Source organism: Anguilla anguilla, chromosome 15 (genome assembly GCF_013347855.1).
Source record: "Anguilla anguilla isolate fAngAng1 chromosome 15, fAngAng1.pri, whole genome shotgun sequence".
Classification (NCBI taxonomy): Eukaryota; Metazoa; Chordata; class Actinopteri; order Anguilliformes; family Anguillidae; genus Anguilla; species Anguilla anguilla.
In genome coordinates, this window is record NC_049215.1 from 19,521,000 (window position 1) to 19,543,992 (window position 22,993).

A 22,993-nucleotide genomic window follows, 5' to 3' on the forward strand; every position below is an offset into this window, starting at 1 on the left:
GTACTGGTACAGTAAAAAATGAGAAATCGTTTCAGGTTCACTATCACAAAAGGTAGAAATTATGGTTGACTTCAGGCCATATTTAGACATACACATTTGATGTGCACATATGAAGTATTTTCATTAGAAAACTTCTCTTTTTTTATTGGAGACACAGCATTTAAAGTGCAATAACCGGGCCTTCCCATTAGTCAATTCCGTAAAAAAATAATTCTAACCTGAAAGGATAATCATGTTTTATTTAAAGACCTCCGTGATGAGTTGGTTAGTACATTTTGTCTTTAGTAGCAGTATCTCATATGAAAAATGTAAGCATTATATTTTGCATATCAACATATGCCATGCGTGATTTAATTAACCAGATTAATCCTTCTGGTATAATTACCATATGAAATGATTTATAACACTGCTATAAAGGTGTAGCCTGTAGTGCCTTTGTCAGGCCTATTATAAAAGCACAGCCTGTAGTGTCTAAAGCAGAGGGGGCAACAAGGGCGGGATCTGTTTCTGGTATTCATGTTCTCCTGGCGTAAATGACTTAATTAGCCCCAACATTTACAGCATCTATTTAGCTGTATTTCATAAGCACATGAATGACAGCTGATGACTGTTTTTGTGTCCCTATATGAAACGTTTTACTGTGATCTGAACCAGTGATGGTTTATACAGCCAATTAGCTCATTTAACCAGGGTAACTGGTGGAAACAAAAACCTGCATATACACTGCGCCTTGTGTGCCCTGCGATAGGTCGGTGACCTGTCCAGGGTGTATTCCTGCCTCTTGCCCAATGCACGCTGGGATAGCCTCCAGCACCCCCCACGACCCTGGCCAGGATAAGCGGGTATAGATAATGGATGGATGGATGGACACTGGGGCTCCAGGACCAGAACTGACTGCCCTTGGTTTAAACAGACAAATTCCTTGTACAGATAAAGAAAATATGAATCAAATTATAATCCTCTTCAAAGATAATGGGATGGATAATCTTTTATTTGATACTATAACTTTGTGTAATAAAAGGCACAAACTACAGTGAAGCAGTGATCAGTGCATGAGTAAATGCTGAATTGAAATTTGCAGGGAAAACCCATGCAAATTAATGGAAATAACCGGACATTGAAAGCTGCAGACATGCACCAAGTTAAACACAGAATACATTTTTTAGAAACCTGTATAGACTCAGCAGTAGTTAATTCATACTGTGCGCGAAACAAGCATCTGGTACTTATCTTTCCTCAGGAAATCATGCTTTAACAAGTGTAAACCACACTTGGCTGTGGAATGTGTACAATGCGTTCACGATGAGGCATACAATATGCAAATGCATTTAAATAAATCACAAGGTTAAATACTATCATAAAATGAAATGCATTTTGGTGTTTGTCTGAAACAATGCATAGATTCTTACCATTTCAAACTTAACATGTTTATCGCAAAGAGGCTTACAAGATTTTGACCAAAGGGAGGGGGAAATGCTAGCTCCTGATAATCTGACATGGCTTACCCACCCCCCCCCCCCATACAAATATAAAATGTTCACAATAACTCTCCTCTCCAAACTTGACAAACATTTTACATCCATGCCATCCATTTTCCATGGCAAACTATTCTGTTTCATTCAACAGTAAACAGTAATACTCTTAACATAAAAGTGAGTTGTAATGATACACTGTGTTTATATTTTAAGGCAGCAGTTGTCAATCTCATAACACTGCACCAAAGGAGACACTTCTCAAACAAACAGTCCTCTAAAATTGCCCAGTACATAGACTATAAATGTCCACTATGCATAGAAGATATTAAAAAATAAGGCAAAATGCAGATATATAAACAGAATATAAAACCATGCAAAAAATGTATATGTTGAAACAATCCATTTTGGAAACGGGAACAATAATTAAACTAATATATTGTATTGTCTTTGGATGTAACAAATGTGTAATCATACACACTCGTAAGTCATGTACCAGGTACTAATATGGATACATGTTAGTGTCGCGTAAGTTCATGTGTGAATTCCATGTATGTGTTTTTCCATCACATTGGCAAAAGCACATCCAAAAAATAAATTTTGTGTACACTTCATTTTCTTGCCAAGTCACACAAGAAAGCAATATTTCAATGCTTTGCATTTATATTAAACTGAGGAAATCCCTTCACTAGAACTAGCCCTTGTGAAAATGAGGATCTGGCCATTTCTGATTGTTTCTAAAGACAGCATACATTGGCGATACATTGACTAAAATGAGGAAAGCACAGTGTAAAGGAAACTGGTTCAAAGCAGATCAGCCCTTCAGTATTCGGCGGGTCCTGGCTGATCAGTGGCGCCCTCTGGAGGCGTGGATATCTACTTGCGACCCACTGTCTCCGCGAGCTTCTTCAGTCTCTTCTTCAGCTCCAGGGGGAACTTCTCATAGCATTTCTTGCACACCGGTTTCATGTCAAACTCCACAAACTTGTTCCTGGACACAAGCAGATACAGCATAAAACAATGCACCCCAATCTGTGCATACATGACAGCAAAACAGACCACAAATGCCCTTCACGGGTCTCCACAACTTACAAGTACTTGGCCAATGGGGTGCATGCTTCTGGACACAAGCTTTGAATTCTGAATGACAATGTGACTTGCAAGCAACATGCTATCAGGACTTTGTTTTCCTGACCCGTGATACATTTGCACTACAGAGTGAATATTCAATCTTATTTAATAATGAACACTATCCGTGTTCACTCCAAGAAGAACTGGTGCTGCTTCTGGCAGCCTTATGATCTTAATGGGGGTGAAGCTTGAGGCACATTAGCAAATGGCTTTTCACTCAGCATAAGAATAAAGCGATTGGCTCCGTTGTAAGTACAGAGTACACTGTAAGTACTTGAACTCTGGCGGTGATCACATCCGCTTGAGGATCAAGGGGAATGTCTCATGCATCATGCAACAGGAGTTCAGACTGAGTTCCGATCCACATGCAAGCAAATGCAGGACGGAACTGAGACTTATGAGTGGGACTTCCCGCACCAAGGCCAGGGACAGCACCAGAGGAAACAAAGCACCCCTTTCTGTGCTGGCAAATCCATTCCAAATTACACAGTACACTAATCAATCCAGGAAAGCGCTTCCGGATTATGCTTTAAAACTGGTGCTTAAATTCTTTATTTCTGCCCTTAAAGATTAAAGAAACTGACAATACACCAGGCCTGTGACGCATAGGGAAACACACAACATCCCCATGTGCGACTCATCGCCATGGTTACCAGCTATGCCAATCAAAAAACTGAATCTCATTTATGCATACACAACAGACCATAAGCCTGCTTAGGCGCTGGTTTCGTGCAGACAGTCTTAAGCAAGCATTGAACTTTCACCTCAAAATGGCTTCTGTTTCTCATATTCTGTTTCCCAGCTCAAAATCTACTAATCTAGTGGTGTTTTTCTTGCCATGTTAAATGCACCTTCTGTCTGTTGCTTTGGCTCAAGGTATCTGCCAAATGCCTAAAATGTAAATTGTACTTGACCTTGATGATCGTCTACACCACTGTGATTGGATGGAGGGAGGGTGAGAGGGGACATGGCAAAACCAACAGGAACCAAAACAAACCAAACATCTTCAGAGCACACGCGGGAGGAAAAGCCCAGACCCGAGGGGCTAGAGGAGAAAAAGAGGAGGATGACACTAACCAATGGATGGAAAGAAGCGGTGAGGGGGGAAAGGAAAAGAAAGGTTTACAAACAGATGGCCATTTTCTTTTTCTTCTCCTTGGAGTCGCGCTCGCGCTTGGCCAGCCGGCGCTTCAGCTCCTCGGGCATGCGCTCGTAGCAGTGCTTACACACCGGCTTCAGGTCCATCTCTACAAACTTGTCCCTGCGTGGCCGGGGGGGCGGAGGTCAAGGGGCGGGGACGCGGAGGGGGCAGGAAGAGGAGGGACAGGAAATGAGGTGAGAAGGGAGGGGTTTTGCGATGGAGAGAGAAAGCAGAACGGGAGGAGGAGGAGGGAAGAGAGGAAAGATAAAGAGGTGGAAGGCAGAGCTGTTAGATTCAGAGCAGAGGCAGGAGACACAGAACTTGCCCCGCCCCCCAGCGTCCTCAGTCAATATTCACACACTGGCCACGCCCCTCCAGGAGCGATTACAGCAGGCACATAGCACCTGTCAACCACCCACAGGTCACTGAAGACACTGCATGTTCGTTTTGGCCATGATCACCATGTAACTCCCTAATAAAATACATTCCTTCTTCTAAACCACTAGATTGTGGGTGCTATGCCAACACAGCATGGTCTGTAACTTGATACACTCTACAGGAACAGTTCAGTTTTTCTGTACTTCGAGTGTGTTCATGTGCGTTTTTCTGGCCGGTGCCATTTGTTTTCTAGCCATTAACATGTGAGGTAGGGAAGCTTCATATGAATCAAATGAACCAACCACATTTCACCAGACTCACTTTTTCATCACCAGTAGCAACATTCTCTGAAATAGGAGCTTCTGTTGAAGCTACATGAATAAATGTATTCTGCTAATATTTTTACCGCGATACATTAAATATTCTGCTTTATATATTTGAGAATATAGGGCAGTATTTGCTTCCATCTTAAAATGAGATATTTCACCAGTCACACTGGAATAACTTCCTTGAGGTCTACCCTCCAGGGTATTTCACCAGATACCATTACCTCAGTAACCTCCTGCACCTGAACTGACATTTTCCATACACACGCAATTCTTCGAGTATGGAACACAGGTTTAAACACGCTAACATAGCTGCTTTTCATAGGTGATTTTTAAGCCTTTTTCCCAGTCCAGACTTGATATAAAGGATGGTGTAATGCAAACTGTGTCAGATTTAAGAAAGAAACACAAAAGAAGGGAGGGAAGGGTTTCTGGTGAGACGGCAATGCTGCCGCAGCTGCAGCTAGAAAGGCCTGGAACATTCTCTGAGCTAAGACTCACCAAGTCACTCTCCTTCCTGCAGCATTCATACAGGACTGCACTTACTGAAGCAGCCAAAACCCAGGGACTGCTGTGGGTACAGGAGAGGAACTCTACCCAGAGAGAACGGTGTATAATAATAATAATAATACGCATGGTGTATAATAGGCTTTCTGGGATTACACCTCGTGGCAGGAGGTTGGCGGGGGGCTCTCACTCACTTCAGAGTCAGCTTGGTGTTGCAGGTGGAGCAGGCGAAGCAGTTGACGCACCAGGCCTTGTTCAGAGCCGACACCACTGCAGGGAACCACAGGCGGCATGTTAGAGCTCCAGTACAGCCGCGGTCAGTACTGCCTCCACACACACTCAACACCAACAACACTGCATGCAGGGCACAGACTCAGAGTACGGGATAAACAAGCATGGTCTTACACACACACACACACAATATAAAATCATTTAATGTCATCAAAGAAAGCATATGCATATCTTTCGCTCACTGATACTCTAACGTTTATGTTACCATAATAAAACTAGATAATAAAACCGCACAAGATATGACACATTACAATGTGCAGACACACGTTGAGCAGGAGGGACATCTTACCATCTCCTTCAATGACACGGTTGCAGTGATAGCAAACATCTCCAAAGAGCTGAGAGAGGAGAAGATGGAGAGGGAGGGAGAAATGTTGATCAGACAGAGTTTCGGGTCTAAAGAACTGTTCAAAATCACTGGAGGTGTCATGCACACACGTGCACAAGCCATGCACCTCTCCACTGCTCATTCTGCTAGGCGCTCAGCAGCTGGCTGTACAGCTGCAAGCTTGAGGGAGATACATCAAGACTTTCTGGGGCTTGAGACACTTTCCTTTCACCAGTAGGGGGCAGTGCATACATGAGAAACAGTGAAGCTGTACTAAGCTTCCTAATTTGACCTGGACTGTTAAGTCTGTACATTTATGCCCTCATCATTAAAACTTCTGCACGCTAAAAGTTTCCTTAAATAGACATTCACCTGGATAATTTAAACAAACTTTTTCCACAGCATCCCATGTATATATTCAAGGCTATGAAGTAGTTCCAGCCAAATATGCAACATAGTCAACTTATTTTAATATACGAACATATTTCGTATAACATCTGTGATATTTTATACTTCAGGTTACATTTATAGACTTTCACAACAAATATATATATATATATATATATATATATATATATACACACTAAATATATATACTATGTATAATACACTCTTGGGTCTGATGGGAGCACATTCACTCAAACATTTCAAATTTTAAAGCAACACCAATCATGGTTTACAGTGCTTTTGTGTCATGCTGAGAGACAGTGTTTTTGCCTGCTGGGTTTAGTCAGGGAGGATCACATTACGTTACCTGGTTGTAGTGCGTCTCACAGTAAGCCAGTCCCTTCCTCTCATAGTGACGGTGGCCCAGGAAGGGTTTCTCACACTTAGCACACACAAAATGCTGCAAACACACGGCATGGGCCCAACACGTTAGTACAGTGGGCGGATCACTGCAGCAAAGGCGCGGTCAGGGGCGAGCGGTTACAGGGCAAACACAGCACAGCACCCCCTGCTGGACACACTGACCCTCCAGACAGGCTCAGCCCACGGGACTCACAACTTGTAGTACGTACGTGACCTTTTAAGGTCAACCAACAACAGTTTGCCTTTTGTTCTCATTATTAACAACTGGACTATGTGTCTAGTAAATAGTAGGTAAAGACATAGAGCAGTGGATTATGGGAGGGTGCATAAGGTATGCTGGGAGTACGGAGCTACTGCAATGGATTATGGAAGTAATAACATGGTGTACTGTATGTACTATATAGATACACAGCAGTGGATTATGGGAGCATTTGTGTGGTGTGCATGGAGCTCCCTGTCTGAGAGGAGTCAGAGCCAGTAGGGCACTCTGGGTAAACAGGAAGCAGAGCGGAGAGTGCGCCAGGCAGGAAGTGGCCTCGCCCCTCCTCACCATGTCAAAGTGCCTCTCGCAGTAGGCGTGTCCCCTGCGCTCGTAGTACGGGTGGCCCTGGAAAGGCCTTTCGCACACGGCACACACAAAGTGCTGAGGGAGCAGGAGGCAGAGGAGGAGGAGGACGAGGAAGGACACAGAGACAGGAACGTACAGAATAGGACCCAAAGAGGGAGCAGTTATGAGCAGACGTACTGCAGCATTCAGGGAGTAGGAAAAAGATGACTGAAATAAGACATTGAAGGATGGGACAGAAAAGCTAGACCAGAAAAAACTGCCCCAGAGCATTTCCTTGAACCAGCGAAATGAAAGAAAAACACAGCAGCGCACTGTAAGCAAGGGAAAAGGGGAAACTTCAAAACACATCAGTAAGAAAATCAAAATACATCAAAGGTCTCAAACAAAACTGAAACCAGACAAACAATATGACTGCCACTGCTACAGCAGGATATTGGAATGAGGAAATATAGAAGAACCTAAACCAAAATGACCTCTGAGTTTCGCGACGTATTCTAGTATATTCAATTCCTTTTAAAATTGAAACGGACATATTACTGGTTGGAAATGGCTTCTCTAACTGGGCTGCATAGTAAAGCATCTGGGTATGAGATAAATGCTGCTTAATTATGATATGCACACCTCCACATGCCACTGCTTTCCCATGGCGTTGACCACGCGGCCCTCGATTGGTCTCCTGCAGGCGCCGCAGATGGGCACGCCCATTTTATCATGGCAGGGCAGGCAGTAGAGCTCCCCCTTCAGCTCACGAGCGTCGGCCGTCAGCTCCTTACTGCAGGGCAGGAGAGGGGAGGAGAGGGGGAGAGGGGAGGAGAGGAGCAGAAGTGGGGAGAGGTGAGGAGAAGGTGTTCAGAGGGCAACGCGTTTCTTCCCTCTGATTCACAGCACATCCTGCCCCTGATTTCCATTGTGTACCGAACGCGTTTAACGACGACAGCTTCTAGTGAGTCACCCATGTGCCGACATGTTGCATAATCAATCTCTCCCCGTATTTACTCTAAACTGAACAGCCTGTTCTCCCAAAGTCACGAGTGATGAACAAGAGACAGAGAGGGAGAGTGGGCGTGGGGGGGGAGGGTTGAGAGAGAGGGAGGGAGAGAGTTTAACTTAGCTCCCTGCCCGTGCCACTTGTTGTTTCAGCCCCGCTCGGGTGAGTCTTCACATGCTGGCGCCCTGAGACCATGCCTGATTAAATATTCAGCGGCCTTAGCCATGTACATGTTGGCCGCAGGCATGGCAAGGCAGCCTGCATTGTTTACACTAACCCACCAAACAGGGCCGTTTGAGCACTCCTTGTTCCACCACACTGTGCGGCTTTAATTGCTTCGGTCACTCGGGGACAGACAGACAGACGGATCGAGGTCATGGGGAGCCCCAACTGAGAAACTCAAAACACCACACGCCTGTCTGGGTTCAGCCAGAGGCCCTGAGAAATGCCAAACACAGAAGTGCCCTCCCCTCCCTTCTTCTCCTCTCTCCTCCCCTCTTCTCCTCTCCCCTCCCATCCCCTACTCTCCCCTTCCCCTCTTCTCTTCTCCTCTCCTCGGGTCGATTTTAAAGGAGAGTGAGGGAGCAGCTTCACTTCATGGTTCAAAAGGCCCCTGGCCAGCAGAACTGCCTATACTGAGCATAGTGACATATAAACTAGATGCACCACAGTGCACAGCACAGAAACGCCCCTTTCTGGAACCTTCTCTGAGCAGCACCTGCATGGACATGCTACATATATGGGTGGAAAAACAACAGAAAGGTCCTGAATAGGCTTTATTTTGCTGATGAAGGAAATGAGTAAATCTACAGATGATCACACTTTCTCCATTATTTGTCAGCTTCCCTTCATTATGTAATATAATGGAACATAATTTTCCTAGAAAGGAATCAGTGTTTGAGTGCCTCTGCTTCAATCAGTATTCATAATACCCATTAACCAGATACTGTGTGTATCTCCATAGACCGGATATATATATTTTTTTCTGGGACGTGCTGGGCGGTAACCGTGGACGCGGAGGAGGCGGGTACCGACCCGCAGTTGGTGCAGTTGAAGTGGTCGGGGTGGTAGGGGTCGTTCTTGAAGATGAGCGGCTGCTCGTCGATGATGGCGTGGCACTTCTGGCAGATGTACTTCCCCAGGCCCCGCGCCTTCTCCCGGTTGTGGCACGGGCGGCACAGGTGCCTGCGGGGACAGGGGAAAACGGTGAGTGCGCCGCGCGCGGTAACCACGGCGACCGTGCCGGGGGGGCGTCCCGGCCCGCTGCACACAGGCGCGGGGCGAGGGCCTTTGAAGCAGCGGGACGAAGCGCAGAGCGGCTAATTAGCGGCTAATGCCACGCGCACCCTGGAGCCCGAGCGCAGCAGGCCTTTGATGGGAGCCCTGCCGTGCGTGTGGGCGGGGCGGGGCGGGGGGGCGGGACTCACCGGCCCGCGTTCTTGACGAAGCCCACGTCGGCCAGGACGGCCTGGCAGATGTCGCAGCAGAAGCAGTCGGGGTGCCAGCTGTTGTTCATGGCCTTGATCACACGGCCGATGATGAACTCCCCTGAGGAAGAGCAGGAGACTCAGTACAGCCCTTCACTTAACACACCGTTCTCATTTCACTCACCCCGCTCACGGGAAGTTTCATCAGTTCAATATTTTGCCTAGCCCTCTTATAATATGCGTAAATGTACGCACAAAGATCTTGGGTTTTGAAAAGGAGTTTTATAAATGAACAAATGAGATTCAATTCCCAACAATGGTGTTTTCTGCATTATTATCCAATCTCTATCTGTGACACTCCCCGCTTCCCCATCTGAAGAAAGTAGCAGAAATAAAAAAATAAAAAAAATAAATAAAAAATAACGAAATAAATAAATAACTAACTAACTAACTAACTAAATAAATAACTAAATAAATAACTAACTAAATAAATAAATAAATAAATAAATAAATAAATAAAAGGAGTGTGGCCTGTCCATAACAGACTGCAGTGGGCTGAACGCAGCAGAGCTCAGAGATGTAAGGGTAATCGTATCTCTTGCTGTGCAGCGTGGCCGGGGTTCCAGTCCCGCGGCAGGGCCACACCCGTTACATAAGCACGGCCATGTGCGTGTGAGTTCCACAGAACTCATCTGATACCGGCGCCTGTTAGTCCACCCAGAGCATCTGCTGCGCCGGCTCCGCGTGCATCGGGACCCGGGCGTGTGCCAGGAGCCCGGGCGCGTGTTTGGGCGCGTGCCCCGTGTTTACTCACCGCACTGGTGGCAGCAGGGGGCGAACAGCATCTGGAAGTCGTGCTCGCAGTACTTCCTGCCCTCGAACTGCAGGGAGAGGGCAGATGTGAGCACACACAACCCACAGCGTGCCCCCTTTAACACACACGCCTCCCACATGTGAGGAACAATCAAACATCAACACTAATAAAGAGGACACGCCAGGGAATGGGACCAGCGTGAGATTACATCCATAAATAGAGACTCGTTCACAGAGAATATTCCGGATGCTTCGAAAGTTTTCCGTTCTGTAGCAGAAGAGCGAGAGTCCCAAAGCCTGGGGGTGGGGGGCACAGCCCAGGAGGGCGTCAGCGGTACCCCCCCCCCCCCCCCCGCCCGCGCTTTCAGCCGGAGCTGCGGGAGGATCTGGTCCACGCTCGCACTCTGGAGGCCGCAGCAGCAGCCACTTCAAAGGGAACGCGTGCATTTCATTTCCTGAAGTCGCTATCCAGCTATCCTGGGGCGATAGCTTTGATGAGCAGTTAAGGTGAGGATTAACCGAGCGAGGTTGTCTTCCTCTGCGTTCCCTCGCTTTTCCACGGCCTCCGGCCAAATCTGGCTGCCGAGCCGAACCGCGGTGAACCTGACCTGTGCCTGAAGCCACGAGAGTGCCCAGTGCCCGAGGACACAGGAAATAAAGCACAGTGCAGCCTGTTCCAGGAACTTTCTCAAGGGCTCTGACTGTACACTGACTGTATAATGTACCGTTCTTCACGAATTTCACCAGTGATATACTGTTTAATGAGACTTTGAACGCATTCAGAACGCTAATGAGAAATCCCTCTATGATTCATGTGAGCCCTTTTACATTAATGTATGAGGCTTGTGCACATATTACTTGAAAGCAGTTTCTCCAGTCATGACCAGAGCAGCAATCCGGCTGATTTATTCAGTTCCTAAAGTCTCTAGTAACTCTCAAGTCACCAAATACCTCCAACATCTCTATTCTAGAGAGGAATCAAGCAAAATGACGGATTCAATTATGCCATGTCTGGGGGAGTTCAGAGTATGGATCATGCTGTAGCCCCTCCCCCCAGCCCCAGGTATGGTCGGTTGGTGCAGGGGGCGGAGCACACCTCATAGAAGAGTCCCTCTGGGAACTGCTGGAAGCACTGGGCACAGACGAAGCACTGCTCGTGGTACAGCTCCCCGTTGCTGTTGACGATCTTCTCCGCCGGAGCGAAGCCACTCTTGCAGCGCTCGCAGATGGCATTTGCCAGGGCATTTGCCATGTTGCTGCAGGGGAGAAATAAAAAAAAAAGTGAATTATTATTTAATTAATGCAGCCAATAACCTTTACAGCGGGTACAATTCAGGTATTGGACCTGGTTCGGAGCTTTCAGTTCACAATGAGTACGATAGTAAACACCTCTCAACCATGCTGAACCCCAATAGTTCCCATGATGAGCTTGGAGTATTAAACCAAAGTGTTCATATCTGAAGAGCATACCAGAGGCTGATTCTAAGGTCCCAGAGTATCTGACATTCTGTGAGATCACAGTGCAGTAGGGATTTGGTGTAATCAAAGTGCAGTAAGTATTCTTCGAGGTCACAGTGCAGGAAGATTCTGTGAGGTCACAGAGCCTTCTGTGAAGTCACAGCACAGAGGGGATTCTGTGATGCCATAGTGCAGTGGGAATTCTGTGAGGTCATAATGCAGGAGAAATTCTGTGAGGTCTCTCAAGGGCACCCCTTTGACAAAGATGTTCAAAGCAAAAATCTCTTAATCCTAAAGAGTAAGAAATATGTTGGGAACATTCTCCCTTCTACTCTGCTTTAGCAAAGCAATCACTTCAATTAATAAAAACATAGAGCAGCACATTCATCCAACAGGCTCTACTTGAAAGTTTGTAATGGAACAGATATCACATTCCTTCCATAGACCCCAGGCAGGAAGGCCTCGCAGGCTACACATGGTCTGCTGACACCCTTACTGAATTTCTCAGTAACAGATAAATCATCCAAGCAGAATGTGCTGGTTTCACAGCAGGAGCTAAGACTCGCACTTTGTGCATGAACAGATTTGGAGTAATACCAATTCTAACGGATTTTCATTTATATCACACCTTTCATCTCACAATGTCAAAGCACTGTTCTACAACATTACATTTTAATTTAGCAGACGCTTTTATCCAAAGTGACGTACAAAAGTGCATATCAAGGTCATTGGAACAACTACAAAACATAGGTTCGATAAGGTACAATACTCATTTTGTACAGTTATTTATAGCCAAGAACACAAAGTCCAGTTCACACAGTGAACATTATTCTGACCTAACTGATGCTAAGTCAGACTAGGGCACTGAACACTATCATACATCTGTTTGCACTCTAAATGTTTATCACTCAACACACTATGCTGGCTGGAAAACCCACATGACTTTACAGCAACATTGTGATGGTGAATGGTTGTTCCTGAGAATTCTGTTTTTTGTTGACATTGATGCCATTTAAAATTGCGTGTGTGAAATATGGGACCTTTAGCCGTTCTGCTCCCAGGAGTCAACCCTCTGATTCATTAGAAATGGGTGAAGGGAGAAGGGTGGGAGATGAGAATTTGGTAAGATGAGGGTGTGTTTTTTCAAACTTCCCTTTTTCACAACGTTATCTCTCAGTTGCGCAACGAGAGAAGGCGGCACAGACGTGTTTGAGGGAACGCCAATCTGCCATTTTGAGACATTGTGATAGACACGCCCAGTTGCGCCGGGTCACATCCCCATGTCCTATCTGAAAATGACGGGACAGAGAGAAGTCCCAGCCTGCACTGAGGAGCAACCAGCATTTCCATCCAGTCAACCATTCAGGCTGTGCTGAGATACAGCCCAGCTGAATCGCAGATGACACAGATCCACACCTATGCAGGCATGGTTCACATACAGCATTTCCACTGTGGTGTCACAAAGTTTGTGAGCAAAGCTGGTCAGCGATGCTGCCCTTAAATTATTAGCCACAAATTTAACAGACCTACCCTAAACACGTTTCATATCTTTAGCACAAAGATTTAAATCACCACGTGTTCGTATCAAGCTGTCAGATTTCTGTACCCTATGATTTAGATAACATAATTTACTGGGCAGGTGTGTTGCAGATCGGTTAAATAAAGCGTCACACTCTTGATAAAGCTCAATAAACCTGTCACATTTCGCTTCAGGACAAGGCGTGCCATTGGCTGGCTGCTCATGTCCTCAGTATTGGGTGTTTCACATTCCCCGCCTCCCTCTCCTTCACGTCGTGTTTCTGCCAGGATGCAGGCAACATAGTGCCCCCCCAAACTCACATCTGGGGGCCCCTATGTATGCTGGTTTTGGTTCCAGTTTTAAAAAAAACGTTTCCAATGTCTGAAGCGCTGACAATTGAGTTGTGGGGTCTGTGTCATGTACGCCTCATTAATGGACTGATTTATGGATTCATTTTATTGGCAAAAACAAACTGGAGTCCTAAATGTGGGGACAATTCATTTTATGGTTATCCATAAAACCAACGGCTTTAAAAAAGCCACTGAGAAATTAACTAACTCTGCATGACGAGTGTTTCTATGAATTTGATGATAAAATTCATGGGAACACATAAATGCATGGTCTCAGGTACATTAACTACTGTAATTACTGGGCTGCCTAGAAGCAAAACCTGCATATATGGGAGCTTCCAGGACCACGTTTGTGAAGCCTTACCTTTGCAAAAAGCTCATAATGCCTTTAAATAGTCACTTTTCATTGACTGTGAGCTACTCCCTTGAGGATAATGAAACCACACACTGAGTAATTACCACCTGTTGTAAGACCAGACACAGGGACCTAAGACATTACGCCAAGACGCGAGTTCAGAATGCATGTGCCTCATTTCACAGACTTGCGGTAAGCTCATATCAATCAAACACACCACGACGATAACGGTATCGCGCGTACAAGTCACTACTGATCCTGTTCACGATAAGGTATTATTGAACATCAGCATTTCTGTACAACAACAATCCTGAAACCAATCCATGCTTGCAAAGATAAAAACTTGCTTTGACTTTCTCAAGTCCGTAACATCTGCAGAGCTAACGTAAACCAAACACATTTCTGACATTCTTTTGGAGACAGGCGCTCACTGCGGCTCTGTCAACGTTAGCAGTGAACTGCAGCTGTGAAAAGCATGAAAGCCCTCACCTAATGAGAGAGTTAATGGCTAAGCCAGAACAAATCCCCCTGCATTCACAACCAGAGCCTTAAATCTTACTGCGGCCATTCGCCACCAGTCAACGGCCACAAGAGTCAAAAGACAGGGAGGGAGGGAAGAGGGAAGGGGGGCAGAAGAGAGGGAAGGAGAACTGTGGATTTGCTTTTGTTTGAAAGGTCAGAATTCCAGCGAGTCTCCAGGAGAGCGTGTTTACGCCGCACGGATATGCAGCCAGGCCTCTGCTCATAAACCGTCGTAGTAAACTGACACACAGCCCCCGTCAGCTTCTGCATTTCACAGACCGGCTAAGCAGTGCATGTTCACAACCACGGACACTGCCGTAACCAATCCACTTCCTGCCTCACAAAAATCACCAGCCAAACTGCGCTCTGTGCCTTTAAACCCACCTCCGTACTGAAGCAGTCTGGGTGATGTAGGCCAGCCCTCAACACCAGCACCAGCCTGAAGCCAGACTGAACGCAGCAGTCCAGCTCAAAGCACCCTGACCTCTGATCCATGATGAACGCAGACATTCTGAACACTGACACCGTAACAAGGGCTAACGAAAGCCCTCCAAAAGGTTTGGAACTTTGTTAACTGAACCAGCCCCCAATTCCATTAGCAGCTTGGATGGTTCAAAACAACAGTTTTCTTCCTGTATTTTTGTTTAAATTTAAGGAATACTGTGATATTTTATTTTTTAAATATGTTTACACAAATTCATTTAAATAATACTATTTGTTAAAAGTAATCAGGTTAATATTTCAGAATCTAAGTCTTATAATGTATTGCCATTGTGTCGTCATGTTATCACTAGGCTAGGTGTAGGCTATGTAAACACCACAGCTCACCGCTACTTCACGCTGCTGCTCATCCCCAGAGGCAGCTCCCCCTCAGCTAAGCGTTTTCCTGTGGGAAACCCTGCGGTGTAATATTAAACCTGAACAGTGCCAAACTCACGGTGCTGTATAGGTACGGGGCATACCGCTTCACCAAGCCGTAACTTGTTGGGATGGCATATCTGCCATTTCAATGTAGCATCAAAAGCTTTACTCTAAAAAACCACCCGCACAAACACGGCTGCCAAATCCCCAGTACCAAAACCTCGCTTTCAGGATTTAAAAAAAAACAATCTAATTCAAAATCTCAGCTGAGTATAAAATGCGCTTAATATCATGGCATTTGTTTGTTTTGTTGTTTTTTGGGTTCTACTAAAAATGCATGTCTTCGACAGTTCAGGGTCTTTAAATCCGATTGTCCGAAGCTTGACATTTTGAGCTGTGGGACAGTCTAAATTAGTGCAGTAAATCATGGTGATTTCTGCTACACACCCCTTTGTACAGCTGCATACTTAATGAAGAAATTACTCAAGGGTACAACAGCAGAGTTCCTCCCAAGATTAGAGCCTGGAACTGTTGCCGTGGTGTCCCAGGCCGCCACCCCAGACTGCTGCATCCCACCAGATGGTTGGCTCAGTTCTTAACACCAAAGGTTCTGTCCCCTTACTTTCGCAGCATAAACATTCGAACACAAAACGCCTCATGAATATTCACGAAGAGGACTGTCCAACAACAATACTGTTCAAATGAATGTTCTTGTTTGGACACATCACTTCGTGAATATTCATGAACTGTAACATAGCCCGGAAACTTCCGTCGCCAGCTGGACACGTCCTGCCGTAGTAGCAGGGAGGACAGAAGGAGCACAGCTGACCCTCTGGTGGGCCCATAGAATCCGTGCCACCCGTCCCTTCACTAAATCAAAGGCAGGCCTCATAGCGGTGAGTAGCATGTGGAGTCCTGGTGTCACTAGCTCGTGAGCACAAGCACCAGACAGCTGCCGCACCCCAGCCCTAGAGAATTCTGGGAGGAAATGACCAATCCCCCTGGCATTTCCATCCCCTTTCCGTGACTGTCGGAGAGAAAGAGAGAGAGAGCAAACGGCAGAATGTGTTGGGAGTGCGAACGCCTTTTTGTGACACCATCTCGCGATCCAGAGCGTAGCCGAGCCATTCCCTGCCACTCCAGCCCATATAAGGGTACCTGGTCCCTCGCACGCTGGGCCTGGAGGCTGAGCTCACGCCAGCGTCTCCGTCCTGTACACTCTAACACCCACTGCGGCTCAGTCAGGACAGCCATCTGGAGTCCATCAGCCTTCGCTCCCAAGTTTCATTTACAAATAAATGCAAGCGTCTATTTAAAAAAAAAAAAAAAAATCACAGTAAGTTTAGTTAGTTACTCTTGGTGACTGGCCAAATGGTTTGCAAGATTAACACTTGTTTTTATTTAGAAGTCAAACAGCAGTTTTAAAGACTTGTAACATATTTCTTGTAACAAGTTCAGGACAAATGTTGACTTAATTCAGGCCTGTGTGTTTGGTTTGGAATAGCGCAATGCAGACAGTTCCAGGTCTAGGCCCATGTATTGCTCTGTGTGTAAGTGGTCTTCCAATGGTGCCTGCCAAATTTCTATGGTACAAGCCACAGATAAAATATGGCAATGAAACCATGCCGGACAATGACGTAGAAGACCGTGTATTCACTCGCAACATGAGAAACACCATTGGCTGCAATGGAATGAGATTTATACATTACCATTACAAATATAAACACGAGCAGCCTGCAGAAACACACACAGTACCCACTAGTACGAACTCTACCCAGAATGTGGCTCGCTGCAGGTTTGGCACACCTGATCAATAAATCAGCTTTAAAAGGTCCAGATGAGGAGCGGGAGGGACGTCTAATTTATCGCCAGCTTCCTGGATGTCAGAAATAGATAAAATCGCTAAGAGAACCAATATGGAGCCGATAGAGTGCAGACAGGAAGTCTGCTGAAAAACGAATAATTTCTAAAAATATACCTGCAGCGCATTCCTCAGGGACAATAAGCAGAGAACGGAATGGCCGAAGTCAAGCTTCACGCCATCTGGGCTTTGGTTGCTTCATCTGATACAGAAAATACACGGACTATAGCTGATGGGGACAGGCTGGTGTTTTACAGGCCGTGGGTAAAGCCGCTCACGCTCACACTGCAGACTGCAGGAAGCAACAGGCCGCTGCCACCCAGGCACCCATCTGTGTATCACTCCACAGAGGGGAACATAACATTTTACATGTTTGCAGTTCACCAGGAGTCATAAACAGCTGAAAAATACTGGCCAGCTCTCTCTCTCTCTCTCTCTCTCTCTTTCCCTACGAGCAGCTTTCCACAGGCTCGCACGCCCACACGGGGCTCTCAGCTTTCCCTGCATAATCCCCGTTTTGTGCTGGACCCGACAGAACGCCGCTGTAGCGCTTTACCGGTCCCTGCGGGAGCACGCTCTCCACACAAGCTCTGCGCTGTGTCCTGCTCTCAAACCGCACACGTGCGGCATTTAAAACCCCACACCTCTCCAACAAGCACCACCGCCCCCGCAGAGGCCCAGGCACTGTAAGCGTGCACTGCAGACCCATTCACCGTTTCAAAAATAAACATAATAACATATTAAACCCAACCTGAGAGGCCACACATTGTTTTCTACTTATCCCACCTAAGTCTACTGAGACAGCCCACAGCACTGTAGCACCAGTGACTATACTGCTGCCTAGCGTGCGTTTCCATAGTGAAATGTGTGTATGACAGGACCCGTGTCACACGTCCTGCACCCCCGCGTGCCAGGCCTGGCGTGGCACAGTGCCACAGCGCCACACTCACAAGCGGGCGTAGAAGTCGCAGAACTCCTTGTACACTTTGATGTCGCTGCGCCTCTTCTGGGACTTGGAGACGGGCACCTCCTCCTCGTCCCCCCCGTCCCCCCCGTCTCCATGACGCAGGCCGTTCACCTCCGCCTGCAGCTCCCCGTTCTCGGGGATGGAGGGGGGCGGCGCGCGGCTCTGGACCTCCATGGCCGGGGCGATCCCAAAAAGAGCAACGGAAAAGTGGGCGAAACTGGAAACGGTCTGAAGGAAGCGAGGCAGCGATATTCCGGGAGGGGACGGGCGTAGCGGCGATCCTTCGCTGATCCCGTCGAAAATCCGTCTGCTCCACAGCAAGTCCTGCTCCCTCTCCCTCTCCCTCTCCCTCCCTCCCTCCCTCCCTCCCTCTCTCTCTGCCCCAATCGGCCACTGGAGGGTTGGGCTACCCTTTCAAACTAAGAGCGCCCACCCCCCCCGGCCCAGAGCAGGAAGGGGTCAGCGTGTCACAGGAGAGGGACGGCTGATCCGCACAGGAGCCCCCCCCCCCCCCGCTGTGGGCCTGCTGTTGGAGGTACGGTACGGGGGCCGGGCTTGCTCAGTTCTGGCTCCGGGTGCTCCACAGCTGGAGGGGCGTCAGGCATCGGGACGCACACAAAAAAGGAGGGAAAACACTGGCTTCGGCCGAGGCAGTGAATCTTAGCGGACGGCGTCTGGGAATAGCAGCGATAACGGCAAGAAGAAACCAGATCCTCAGACACAGAGGATCCCTCTGAAGGGACAGAGCTGTCCCCATCAATCACAACATCCTGCGACACGATTCCCGTCACATCTCCACTACAGAAACCTTTAACTCCAGCGTGAAAATTTAGTATGTATGTAGTCTGTTTAAAATCAAATCAGTATCAAAGAAAGACATCATAAATACAGTTCTATCAATTACAAATGTTTATGTTTATGAATATGTTTATGAGTAGAAATGGGAATTTGCTACTTCACAAGGAATTGGGGATTTTGAAACATGCATTTCAATGGGTCTCCCTCTATCTCTCTCTCGCTCACTCTCCTTCTCCTGAGCGGGGATCAGGGTCCTGCCCCCCCCCCCCCCCCCCCCCCCCCCCCCCCCAGTCCTCTTAGGCACGTCTCACACTGAGGGCTTTTACGCAGGAGAGGAATTCGTCCTCCTATTCCTGTCTTCAGCACAGTTTCGTCATTCTACAAATAGACGCTGCGGGTCATCTCATCTCCAAACTAGGCACTCCTGGCAGCTGGCCCCCCCAGCCCCTGTGTGCCCCGCCCCTCCCTCCTCTCTCTGTCCGTCACGTCTGCTCTAATCGCCAGCTCACAGGCCTGCGGAGGGAATTTCAGACGTTGATGAGGCAGTGAAATAATGCGGAAGGAAGGGGGGGAGGGGGGGTCAGGAAGTCGCTGAAAATCAAACACCCTGATTAACAGGACGCGGGACGAGTGATGTGAGAAGGGTGGGGGGCGGGGGGGGGGGTTAATTTTCCAAGCACTCATCCGTGACGATTATGTGTGTGGAAGGTCAGGCCTGGCCTGCACACTCGGTGGGTTCCAATCCCAAAACCGCTGCTCCACACAAGCAAGTGGGTGTCAGGGTCAAAGGTCAGCAGAAATGTGCCCCTATTTGGCCACGCCCAAAAGGGAAACTCTTACGTCACTCCTGCATCGACTTTTAACGTATAAACCCCCGACCTGAAGTGTAGCGGGTGAGTGAGAGGTACAAAATGTCAGATGCTCCTGGCAAAACTGTTTTTTTCCCCCCCATTACTATTATTTCAGATGGCAGGGCCTTTGTGAAGGTCAGACCTAATTAAAGCATGCCATTTAGCAGAAAAAGGCGTAAACTCAAGACAAAGTCTCTATTTTTACGGCAGGTTTTAAAAGAATGAACGGTCTTTCTGCAGCACAGCTAGCGTGACAAAGGCCGTACGTGTGAGCACAGCGGTGACGCCCTTTGTTGTTAGAGGACGATCTATTCTGGCCTGCGCAGCCCGCATTCCACAGTAACAGGTGCCCCCCCCCGAACCCCTCCCTCACTGCTGCCTATTCTGGTCTCCTGACTCCTCAAAAACACGACGGCCATTAGAGGCACGTCTGCTTTTCAATGTCAGCACAGCCAGATTACCTCTGAGCTGGAGGTAAACACAATGGCCATGTTGTGGCTAAGTGCACGTTCTGCTACTGAAGTGGAGGGGTGTTCAAGGTGAAGTTAAACTTCTCTGCCTGAAACCTTGCTAACGCTGACCAAGGTCAGAGAACAGCAGAGAACAGTCGTCTGTACCATTAAGAAGTGGATGCTTGTCATTGACTCGATTTAATTTAGTTCAAATTTTAAACATAAGAACAGGGGAGAAAAAAACATTTAAATAGCTTATAACTGCAGACTGAAAACCCCGCGATAGCAAGGCCCAACTGTTCAAATCAGATTCACAACACGACCTCATCAAAAAAGTACACTTAAGCTTCGATTACCAGAGTAAAAAATGCACAGATCGTGATGTACTCATCTTTTAATTTCATAAACAGGATCCTGTGTCATAAATACTTTTAACCGACTCACCTAAAATGTTTGATTTATGAGTCATACTTGGAGCAAACGTATGTTTTCCTCTGCGAGAAAGACCAACCAGGCAATCTTTGATGAGCTGCACACCGTACCAGACGCAGCAGAGAATCGGCGAAAGCGCCCCCGCATTTAAACGCAAACCACGCCAAGACGCGCAAGCGGCCAAATAAAGCCACGGCAGACGCAGAGAATTTCCACTGCGCGATAATTAACCGGCTCAGTGCAGAGGAATGGCAGCCATTTTAGAGGGGACTCCTCGCTGTGTGTTTAAGCAGGGCCCTGCTGCCAAGAGCGCCTCTTCCTCCCATTTTAAAACCTGCGCATTCCTCCCCTGCTCACGCGCTTCACGACTGTACCCAAACTGCCAAAATAAGAGCGGTTTCGCCAGAGAGCTGCACACAGAGTGCGGAGACTGACATGCGTTAAGAGCGCAGCGCGCGGGTTTTTGGGGTGACGGGCTGAGAGAGCGGGGGGCGGCCCCGCGGACGGCGCTGGGCTCAGAGAGCGGGGGACGGCCCCGCGGACGGCGTGTTCTGAAGCGGCAGCGGAGAGGGGAAGTAAACAGCACGGCTGACACTGGTCCAGCTCCCCTCCCGCGGCGAGGGGCCAGAGGGGCCTATAATTAACCGGGCGGCCGTAAAAAAAGGGGCGCAGGGGTCCCTATATTTGGCCGCAACAACTGTCAACACCAGACAGTGTGACTCTGGGTCGCTATCTTCTTTCGGATAGGACTCGATCGGGACACGATGCAGGGGGAAGGGGTGGAGGCTTGGCCCCCTGGGACCTGGGGTCTGGGGGAGTACAGGGTCCTGGGACTGATCTCCTGGGAGTGGCACTCTGAGCAGAGCAGTAGGCCAGTTCCCCCCTCTGCTTGTGCCTAACACTGGTGATGGAACCAAAACACTGTAGAGCCTCAATGAACAGCTGTGCTTCACGACTTCACAATCAGCTGTGCTCAAAGACAGTAAATGCTGTGGGTGAAATCTTTTTGGGGGAAAATGTGAACAGACATTCCATTTCCATTTCTTTAAGCCATCGCTGACCTTATGAAGATCTTTCCATTAGCAATGTATTTTGGGCCTGCAAATCAACAACAACTCATCTGACCTTGGAAAACTAGACTGTAAATTAGCAATAAGCCACTTGCTGCCTGTTATGATGACCCGTCCCTTTCCAAAAATTCCAAACTTCGTTCTGCTTTTGAGAACGCCGCCAATTTTTTTTGTAAACTCCAGATTCCACTGAATTTGACCTGCCATTTGTTCAGGAAGAGATTTGATTTTCCTTTTCCCTTTTCAGTGGAATGACATGACATCTGCGGCAGATACCGGCGTCAGTGGAAGGGGCCAAGTTCAGGAATGTTCTAGAAGGCTTTCAGAAAGCGGCCTCACGTCTGACTCTCGTCTTCTGGCCACGATCTACAAGAACCAATAATTCTGACATCCAAGTGAAAGAATTCAGCTTGCGACCAAACAATGGCCAGAATGATAAAGGAGCAGACACGTGGCTTTCCAGGCCAAGACGTGACACAGCTGGACAGCCTCAGACACGCTGCTTAGGCGTGATAGGCTTTGAGAACAACACTGCCGCACAGTGGCCTCTGCCCTCCCCTGGGGAACCTCTGCCCTAACACTCGGAGAAGAGCGGCAGGCATGAACACACGTGAGCGCAGGCCCTCTGGTGGCTCTTCCTGATAAGACACTGCTGTGGCGCGCGGACCCCCGCGGGCTAGCGCCATATCCACGGGGCAACAGCCCCACACGGCGGTACGTATTTGGCTAGGCTGTCATCGCGGGAGGGAGGGGTCCGGTTGGCGGGATGGCCGGGTCTCTTCGTATGAGGCGTCTACAGTCTGCCTACAGGAGATGCAGGAGAACCCAACTCCTCGAACCCACCGGTCGCTCAGCTCCGCTGGGGGACCGCGAGCAGAAAAGGAGTGCGGGACGACAAACAAAAGGTTTTAGAGCAGCGTGCACGCTCGCCCGAGCAGCGTTTAGAGCAGCGTGCACGCTCGCCAGAGCAGCGTTTAGAGCAGCGTGCACGCTCGCCCGAGCAGCGTTTAGAGCAGCGTGCACGCTCGCCCGAGCAGCGTTTAGAGCAGCGTGCACGCTCGCCCAAGCTCTTCTGAACTTACACAGAGGGTCGCAGCAACAAGACCGGCTTACAAATATGAGGGGACGTTTCAAGCCGGGAGGAAATGCTGTCCTAAGCGTCACCTTTCGCAGCCTGTTTAACGATTCAGAATTCAAGCTCGGTAACATTTGAGACAGGGCTGGATGTAAAACTGGCAAAACAGACCCACCCACTGAACCAACTGCAGTAGAGCAAGAGGGTTCATGGAGCACCTTTGTTCTGGTTCCCAGGCAACG

General features: G+C 48.0%; 1 protein-coding gene across 7 annotated transcripts in view; it reads right to left on the reverse strand.

Annotated features, from left to right (window-relative positions):
• Positions 1 to 970: 970 nt before the first annotated feature.
• Positions 971 to 22,993, reverse strand: part of LOC118214121 (LIM and senescent cell antigen-like-containing domain protein 1) — a 38,502-nt gene continuing 16,479 nt past the window's right edge. For 3 of the 7 annotated variants that reach the window (XM_035393712.1, XM_035393713.1, XM_035393711.1), the window contains exons 2-11: positions 11,277 to 11,436; positions 10,182 to 10,248; positions 9,368 to 9,488; positions 8,976 to 9,125; positions 7,574 to 7,724; positions 6,329 to 6,421; positions 5,536 to 5,584; positions 5,150 to 5,225; positions 3,681 to 3,864; positions 2,330 to 2,463 (exon numbers count right to left, since the gene is read on the reverse strand). In XM_035393712.1, the coding sequence (XP_035249603.1) occupies positions 3,726 to 3,864; positions 5,150 to 5,225; positions 5,536 to 5,584; positions 6,329 to 6,421; positions 7,574 to 7,724; positions 8,976 to 9,125; positions 9,368 to 9,488; positions 10,182 to 10,248; positions 11,277 to 11,436 (1,006 nt within the window). In that variant the 3' untranslated portion in view covers positions 2,330 to 2,463; positions 3,681 to 3,725. Of the gene's footprint in view, positions 2,464 to 3,680; positions 3,865 to 5,149; positions 5,226 to 5,535; positions 5,585 to 6,328; positions 6,422 to 6,934; positions 7,028 to 7,573; positions 7,725 to 8,975; positions 9,126 to 9,367; positions 9,489 to 10,181; positions 10,249 to 11,276; positions 11,437 to 18,056; positions 18,395 to 22,993 lie in introns of those variants that run through there. The other 4 variants (XM_035393709.1, XM_035393708.1, XM_035393707.1 and 1 more) reach the window with 4 other exon arrangements.